Raw genomic sequence first — 9,674 nt, forward strand, 5'->3', positions numbered from 1 at the left:
ACTGATTTTTGTACATTGCCCAGTAAAACAATTAGGTTTTACTAAATGTCACTACATTACTCCCATAATTACCATTTTCATATTTTCATGAGTGTCAGACCTTTATTTCTATGTAAAATCAGTGCCTGAATGATGCAGTGCCTGAATGATGCAGTAATTATCAGTAAAAAAAATCAGTAAAAATCTTGTATGGTAGCACTACTTGTATTGTTCTTTGCTTGCTTGATATATCGCTTTGCTTGTATCTTTCTCATTTGTAAGTCGCTTTGGATAAAAGCGTCTGCTAAGTGAATAAATGTAAATGTAAATGTAATTAGCATGTAACTTTACATTGTGTACATTCTATATGCATGTACTCATTATTTAGTTATGCTCATGCTTAACAGGAAAGAGGTTGGGTGTTAGGATTTTATACAAAAATGCTTTTGGCTAAATGATTGATCAACATTCTACATACTAATCTGATTTGCTAACAAATTAGTGGAGTAACACACCAAGATCCTGCATAATAATGTATACGGTATAAGCTTTTGTCTTTTTTCTCTATACGTGTATCGTGACCAAGACTCAATAGTTTCTCATGATCCCACTAAATACATGTCTCAAACTGCCAAATGAATACAAAAGTCAGATGTTTTTGTAAACTGCAATTCCAGTGCCAAATCAATTATGTAAAAAATTAAGGAGAAATGAATGTAGCAGATAAAGAACCTTGAACAAGAACCTTGTTTGACCCTGTAATAGACATCTAATGACATATGCAGCCAGGGATTTAAATAAATCAACAATGCATTACAAGGAGAAGTATAATAAAGTGCCCCTATCAGAATGCAGGTCAGAAGCAGCAGAGAAAAAAAACATACTTTACATTTTCATTTAAATAATGCTTTAATATCCCGTTTCATCCAACAATACATTAAATATATTAAATTCCACAGATTACACATGAAAAATCTGTTTAATTTGAAAGCCCCTGTCATATTTTTGTTCATTTATTACTCTTAAACATGAAGGTTCAACCTTAACATTGGATTTTCACTGAGTGTAATCATATATCTAATTTAATATGAAAGATGAACAGAGAAAGGTAGCTACTCGCATGTGAGCTCTGCTGTCCACTGGAGATGGACATAGACCATCCACTTTACTCTGATACAGAATTTACAAGCACATTTCTCTTTTTTAACCCATTTCCCCAAAACTCCAATGACAATTAATTATTTTTGCTGACAGCCTGCCATCATTCCTGATTTCCAGTGGATTTTACCGGCATATTTCAATTCTGTTTGGATTAAGCAGCAGAGAAGATGAGCTCCAAATCAATTTTCCAAATGAAAACACAAGGCCCTGTTTTCTAGCTCCCCACCAAAGAATTATTCCCATCCATCTGTTTAGACAAGGTTGTCCAGTGTTGCCTGCAAAGGTGACTGAAAGAAAACAAAAACCCTTGCTGGAAAGCGTGGCAATAAAAACGTAATGCTGATTCTGGCCAAGGATAACGCAATTTCTTAAAATTAAATCGAGTAAATGAATCAAATGTGCCAGTGCTGTGTACACATCACTGCAGTCTAAGTGTAGCTCAACATTTTGAGTATAGCACCAGTATAATATTGCTGCTTATCAGATCTGTTATTTTGCCTTATAATGGCTCTTATCTATTCCCTTTTGTGGGCTTGTGTGGACTACTAAAAACAGAAATGGTAATGCTGGTAAATACAACAGCTTATAGATGAGAAGCAGGAGTGCTCCAAGAGGAACTGCTATAGAGTGCCCTCCAGTGGAAAAAAAAAATCATGAACTCCAGCAATAATTAAAACATGTAATAATAATAATAATAATAATAATAATAATAATAATAGTTTAGCATGATTATTATAATAGAGTCAATTTCCACATCATCATAATTTCTGTGATGTCAAATCCTTGGATTGTGACGAATTATACCTAATGAGTTCCAAAGAGAAAAGGCTGCTTAATTAAATACTGAATTTACACACCAAAAAGGCCTCAAAAGAGGTTCCAGCTTTTATGCTGTTAAATAAAGTCAAATTGTAAGAAGAACTTCATAAGTACTACTCCGCTGAAGACACAAAAGAGAATGTGCAAAGAATGCCCCAGTGATCACTGGTGAAACGACCACATGTCACAAGTCTCTTCAGACCCACCAGTGTCATGGTGTCTGGCCGTAGCTGAGTGCCCTCTCTAGCCGCTCTCATGTAAATGCGGTCGAAACGCAGTCGTGCAGAGAAAGGGAGTCCTTTGTTATTATTATTGACAGTGTCCCAGGTGTACTTGCAATCCTCTGGCTCTCCAAGCATCTCCCATACATCTGTAATGCCATCAGGGAGACCTCCTAACTTCTTCACCTAATACACAATACAAGCAAGTCAACACATGCAACATACCAGGTTCAGAGATACCAGTTTACAAACATAATAAGCATGAGGTTAGACATCATGCTATCATGGTGCAGTCTAAAAACTGCACACACACACACACACACACACCTCCCAGTCTCTCATGTTGGTGTCTCCTCCAAATATGACTGTCTGGCTGTCTGGTGCCTCCCTCATCCTCTTCCAGACCCTGCGCAACTGGTTCAGGCGCTCCTGTGAGCTGGCCTTTAAGCTCTCCAAGTGAGAGGTCATAATACAAAGCTGATGGCCTAAGAAGTTTACCTGGGTACACACACACACACACACACACACACACACACAGATAAGGGCCACTTTGGGAACACAGCAAAGGTAAATAACTATTCCATTTGTTCCACCTGTACAGCTTTCTATAAATATAATTGTTTGCTTTTGACAGGGAGTGTTCTGTTGCAAACTAAATTACAGCTTTTATTACTGTGAGATCAGTAATAGTGCTACAGACAAAGCAATAAAGTACAGAATGACATTGGCCAAATGTCAATGTCCTACATTTTGTTTGTACAAACAGAGTAATAACACCCCAAAACATTTGTCATTAAAAACTGAAATGAATTGCTTTGTACGAATAAATCATGTCGGTCTTGCTGAAAAGTATAATGCATCTGTCTAAACTGGTAATATGACCGGAATAATCTCGTACAACTATGGTATCAGGATGTGCCATGGCACCCAATTACTGAAATGCAAATCAATCAAGCAGGTTTCTGCCTTTCAACAGAGGTTTTCTGTTGTACACAAGTACGGCATGTTTGTACAACAACCACACACACACACACCCCTGTGTGGTAAGAGTTCATTAGCAGATAAATAACAATACATACAGCTATAGTGCTATTGACATTAGCTTGATAACTAAATATTCATGCCCCAACATATCCCAAAATATTATTGCCCATGGTTGTTGTACAAACCTGTTGCCAAGGGAAAATGTCTTATTGCAGAGAAATCTCCAAACTTTGCCAGAACTGTCATATGTACACAATAGATAATGTTATTCTTCTGTCAGTAAGATTCCATGGTATGAAAATGGATAAAGAATATTCTTTAACTATCTGTTCATAAAATCATAATCAGTCATCATCCAAAAACACCCTCCAAATGCCTCAACTGTTCAACACTTTAATAGCTTATATAGTGCAGCATGAGGAGGGTCACCAGCAGACCGTAACATTCCTTTACTGATTCAAATAATGTGACGTCTCCGTATTTGTGTGCCATTACACGTTGTCCGTAATTATAGAAGAGTTGATCAGAGGGGCACTACAGAGGCGGAACTACAAATGATTTTAAAATTCCTTATTCTAACAGTTTGGAAGGGTGTGTTACAATTTTCAGCAATACTAATGTGATTTATTCTTACAAAGCCTTTCATTTCTTTTTCTTTTTTTAAACTAAAAATGTAATTGCGCTTTAATGACTTATTAATTACAGAGATCTTGGCTCACGTGCCTAACATCATCCTTTTTCTATTAGTTTCACTGAATAATTCATAGAATTACTGAATAATATGCTTTAAAACAGATAACTATATAGTAAGCAGAGACTGTAAAGGGTTACACCTATAGTTAAAAAACTAAAAGACAAACACTGTTCAAGACCTAGAGGGTTTTTTCCCTGTTAATTCTAGACACAGTTCTCACATACCTATGTTGCACTGATGTATTGAAACACCATTTTAAGAAATGTTTCATTACGACATTGTGTTTCAAACCCTCTAATGAGTACAACCTTTTCAAATGGCTTAAGACAATACAGGTGAAACTGATATGCAGCATGTAAAAGTAAACATATTGTATAGGTTGGCCAGTAGAAATAGCGCAATTGGAAGCTCACCTCAGCCATTAACAGATTCCTCCCCATTTCTGTAGTGGGATAATTCACAATGTTCCTCTGAACTAATTCAATTCTGCACCTTCTAAGCAATATTCCAGTAAAATAGCCATCATCACTGCCTAGAAAGAAATTTACATCAAAGTCATTATTTACATTACAGCATTTGGCAGACGCCCTTATCCAGAGCAACTTACAATTATCTCATTTATACAACTGAGCAGTTGAGGGTTAAGGGCCTTGCTCAAGGGCCTAGTAGTGGCAGCTTGGCAGTGTTGGGATTTGAACGCACAACCTTCCAACCAGAAGCCCAACATCTTAACCACTGAGCTACCACTTCCCTAATTCAATTCTGATAAGCAGTATTCCAGTAAAATAGCCATCATCACTGCCTAGAAAGAAATGTTCATCAAAGTCATCAAAATGACTTGTATATCACATAGACATTTCATAAATGCAAAAAAGAAAATAGTCTCACCTGGCAAAAACTCATAATCTGTCATAATCTCTTTTAAAATCTTTAGGTAAGGTGGGATAAGCTCTTGCAGTAGGACCACATCTGCACGGTACCTTACAAAGATGAAAAAAGGCTAACATTTGTAAGACAGCTTTCTGAAGAAAATCAGTGGTTGATACTGATGTGAGTGCATTTATCTGAATTCACATGAGAATGAATACAGCAGTCATTTAAGTACGTGAGTCAAATATACTGAGAAAACAGCACTCACTTTCCTAAATGAAACAACAGACTCGGGATCCGTTCTCTGATATCTTCAGGATCCAGGCCGTCTATGTTCCAGGTGAGCACAGTGAGCTTCTCCGGGTTTCTGCTCTGATCAGGAGCACAGTCTTGGCCTTCATCTACAGATGTCTGGCCTTCATACAACTGTTTATATGAGAGCTTGGCAGGTTTAGTCTGGGTTGATTTTGACTCGGTAGGCTGTGTGTGAATGCGCTCTAGTGAAGGAGTTTGAGTAGCCTGGTTCTGGGACATGTTTTTAAGAGTCTCTGTCTGGGTCGAACGGTCACAGGTTAGAGTCGGCATGTGCTGGGGCTTTAAGCACTGTTTTTCTTTGTCAGATGGATGATGAGAAGTGTTATGCGGTGTAATGATTTGGTCAGAAGATGCCCTTTCTGCCCTTTGCTTATTTCTCACACGTTTTTTCTTCTTGGCAACTTTTCCTTGAATCTTTGCTTCAGGAGTTTTATTGCTTTCTTTGTCGCCCCCTGCAGGAATTTCTGTGGATGCAAGACTGTAAAAGAAATACAGGCAATACGAACGTGTGCATGGACAGCAGTAATCTAATTATTGACCTTACTCTGAGTAAGGTCCTTTCATGTACCCGTTTTACATGTTTTAGAACGATTAACAGCACACTTCATTACGTCACCGCGCCACGCCGAACGACGTTCCCTCCAGAATTTCACGTATCAACATACAGTTCGTCTTCGTTATGGTACCATATACAGTTTTGGGTGTTTTTATTTTTAAAAAAATTACGAATGCTTCAAGCGCGGTTAATTATGTGTCATGCTGTACGTGCTAATAGACAACTGCTTGAAACTGTGGGCTGCGTCCCAAACCGCATACTTACATCGAGGTGTATTACAAAATCATTAAGGTGTGTACATGTCTGTAATACACGTCGGTAATGCGACTAAAACAGGAATACTCCACATGTCTTAATTCGATTTGTGTTTACTTCGAGTATGACCTGAATCAGATTAAGGTCATTAAAAATTGCTGTTTACATGGTAGTTTCTTAATCAGAGTATTGTCTCAAACTGGTTAATATTGGATTATTGTTGTCCATATAAACGTACTGAATATAAATTCTAGGATTCTCTTAAAATAAATAAACTCAAACCGAAATCCTCACTTATAATTGTGCATTATTGAGGGTTTTTAAAAAATATATTATTATTTTTTATTATTATCAAATCTCTCAATACAACCATCCAGTGACATAAGTAACCATATTTCAAAAACTAATAACTACAGTATAGGACTTAAAACAGTGCGGCCAAATCCATATTGTACAGAGAGGACTAAAAAAATATTTTCAAAACTGATTGGGTCCTTACCTTTGTTCATGGTTTTGCTTGTCCTCCATTCTCAGATATATATATATATATACTTTACTGTGACTTTACTGTTCGTGTCCTAGCTTTCGATTTCTTGGAGCCACTGTATGACCGTGTACGTCAGGGTTTCTTGGTTTCGTTTACAGTTTTCATCACCAAGCTCTACACCCGCGCCAGCAGAGGGCGCCACAGTGGACACGGTCACGGCATAATACAACCGAAAACAATCTTGTGTTGGTTAGAGCAGTGATTCACAAACCTTTTGCCACCAGGGACCCTTTTAACCCCCTTTGAAATTCACCGACAGTCCAGATACTCATTAGGTCCAAGAAAAAATTCCCTGTTGAAAAAAAACAAAACAATAGAAAACCTCATATAATTTGTAATGATCGTAATGGTTATAATGGGAATAGTAGTAGTTTTAATGGAAGCTGTAATAGTCCCTCTGGGTCTCTAATGGTAATTTGTTGGCTTCTATTGGTGGCATGTTATGCCTATAGTGGATACCAATAAAGACCAATAATGGTAATGGTTTTAATGTTTACCTGATGGTTTGTAATGGTATTTGCAGTTAAAACCATTAGAATATATGTGATGGTTATAATCTTGCCTTTTCATTTTTTTTTTTTTTTAAGTTAAGGAGGCTTGGGTGAAACCCATTCAAGTCAAACCGTCAAGTCAATAAGTGTGATAATGTTGGGTTATATATATATATATATATATATATATATATATATATATATATATATATAATATTTCTTGTTATTACTGTTTTAAGCTGTTCGTTGGTATTTTTGTGTGTATTTAAACTGTGGAAGTCATTTTGACCAATAACATAATGGATGTAACTTTTAAGGAGGGTTAAAAGACCTACACTATAAACCAGTATTTCTCATATTTCAGTGTATATATATATATACATATATATATTATAAACCAGTATTTCTCATGTTTCAGTATATATATATATATATATATATATATATATATATATATATATATATATATATATATATATACTAAAACATGAGAAATACTGGTTTATAGTGTAGGTCTTTAACCCTCCTTAAAAGTTAAACCAGTATTTCTCATATTTCAGTGTATATATATATACATATATATATTATAAACCAGTATTTCTCATGTTTCAGTATATATATATATATATATATATATATATATATATATATATATATATAGATATATATATATATATAGATATATATATATATATATATATATACTAAAACATGAGAAATACTGGTTTATAGTGTAGGTCTTTTAACCCTCCTTAAAAGTTACATCCATTATGTTATTGGTCAAAATTACTTCCACAGTTTAAATACACACAAAAATACCAACGAACAGCTTAAAACAGTAATAACAAGAAATATTTGCCTATAAGTTCATGAACCTAAATGAGGAAAGTAAAAGAGAAAAGAGAGTCAAAGAGAAAAAGAGGGATTAACCGGTATTTCAGACATCACAAATGTGGAAATAGGTCAAATTGATCCATAACATAATAAAAGGCTTAATATAATATAATATAACATAATATAATACACATTTGTAATAATACATTTGTAATTCTAATACAATGTATTAGAATATATTAATAAGTGTATTGTTTCTGTTCTTGTTGTTTATATAATATATTTAATATATAATATATTCAAGTCTACTTTAATATTATATAATTAACTATATATAAAATTACTACACAATAAATCCTGCTGACATTCAAAATCAGCTGATGTTTATGTCAGAGTATGAATTATTTTTTCTCAATTTCCTCACTTGCTGTATAGTAACTAGCTGATTGTTAACAGTACTGAAATTATTTTTTTTGGAAAGATCACTTATTTCACTGTCGATAAGCATAATTGTTTTGTACAGTAGGAGATTACTGAAGAGAAGGAGTCTTGTATCAATTTAATTGATAAAGGATTTCATGTTTTATTCATTTAGCTCAGTATAATAATAGTAATAATAATAATAATAATAATAATAATAATAATAATCAGGGGCGGACTTAGCACTAGGCAGAGGTTGGGCCCCTAGAACCCAAGGCTCCCTAAAAATGCAAATCTTTATATATATATATATATATATATATATATATATATATATATATATATACAGTATCTCACAAAAGTGAGTACACCCCTCACATTTTTGTAAATATTTCATTGTATCTTTTCATGTGACAACACTGAAGAAATGACACTTTGCTACAATGTAAAGTAGTGAGTGTACAGCTTGTTTAACAGTATAAATTTGCTGTCCCCTCAAAATAACTCAACACACAGCCATTAATGTCTAAACTGCTGGCAACAAAAGTGAGTACACCCTTAAGTGAAAATGTCCAAATTGGGCTCAAAGTGTCAATATTTTGTGTGGCCACCATTATTTTCCAGCACTGCCTTAACCCTCTTGGGCATGGAGTTCACCAGAGTTTCACAGATTGCCACTGGAGTCCTCTTCCACTCCTCCATGACGACATCACAGAGCTGGTGGATGTTAGAGACCTTGTGCTCCTCCACCTTCCGTTTGAGGATGCCCTACAGATGCTCAATAGGGTTTAGGTCTGGAGACATGCTTGGCCAGTCCACCTTCACCCTCAGCTTCTTTAGCAAGGCAGTGGTCATCTTGGATGTGTGTTTGGGGTCGTTATCGTGCTGGAATACTGCCCTGCGGACCAGTCTCCGAAGGGAGGGGATCATGCTCTGCTTCAGTATGTCACAGTACATGTTGGCATTCATGGTTCCCTCAATGAACTGTAGCTCCCCAGTGCTGGCAGCACTCATGCAGCCCCAGACCATGACACTCCCACCACCATTCTTGACTGTAGGCAAGACACGCTTGTCTTTGAACTCCTCACCTGGTTACCACCACACACGCTTGACACCATCTGAACCAAATAAGTTTATCTTGGTCTCATCAGACCACAGGACATGGTTCCAGTAATCCATGTCCTTAGTCTACTTGTCTTCAGCAAACTGTTTGCGGGCTTTCTTGTGCATCATCTTTAGAAGAGGCTTCCTTCTGGGACAACAGCCATGCAGACCAATTTGATGCAGCCTAGGCCATCTTTATGTAGAGCAACAATTCTTTTTTTCAGATCCTCAGAGAGTTTTTTGCCATGAGGTGCCATATTGAACTTCCAGTGACCAGTATGAGGGAATGTGAGAGCAATGACGCCAAATTTAACACACCTGCTCCCCATTCACACCTGAGACCTTGCTGTGTGTTGAGTTATTTTGAGGGGACAGCAAATTTACACTGTTATACAAGCTGTACACTCACGACTTTACAATGTAG

At 36.0% G+C, this 9,674-nt stretch overlaps 1 protein-coding gene across 2 annotated transcripts; it reads right to left on the minus strand.

Annotated features, from left to right (window-relative positions):
* Positions 1–231: 231 nt before the first annotated feature.
* On the minus strand, positions 232–6,711 carry LOC128613297 (tyrosyl-DNA phosphodiesterase 2). 2 transcript variants are annotated; one of them, XM_053633969.1, is made up of 6 exons: positions 6,354–6,711; positions 4,997–5,507; positions 4,747–4,838; positions 4,272–4,390; positions 2,508–2,678; positions 232–2,366 (listed from the first exon to the last, which is right to left on the minus strand). In XM_053633969.1, the coding sequence occupies exons 1-6, from the start codon at positions 6,361–6,363 to the stop codon at positions 2,073–2,075; spliced, it is 1,197 nt and encodes a 398-aa protein (XP_053489944.1). In that variant the 5' UTR covers positions 6,364–6,711; the 3' UTR covers positions 232–2,072. The 2 variants fall into 2 exon arrangements, with proteins under 2 accessions (XP_053489944.1, XP_053489935.1); XM_053633960.1 differs by having other exon boundaries at positions 4,997–5,521.
* Positions 6,712–9,674: the final 2,963 nt, after the last annotated feature.

This window comes from Ictalurus furcatus, chromosome 1 (genome assembly GCF_023375685.1).
Source record: "Ictalurus furcatus strain D&B chromosome 1, Billie_1.0, whole genome shotgun sequence".
Classification (NCBI taxonomy): domain Eukaryota; kingdom Metazoa; phylum Chordata; class Actinopteri; order Siluriformes; family Ictaluridae; genus Ictalurus; species Ictalurus furcatus.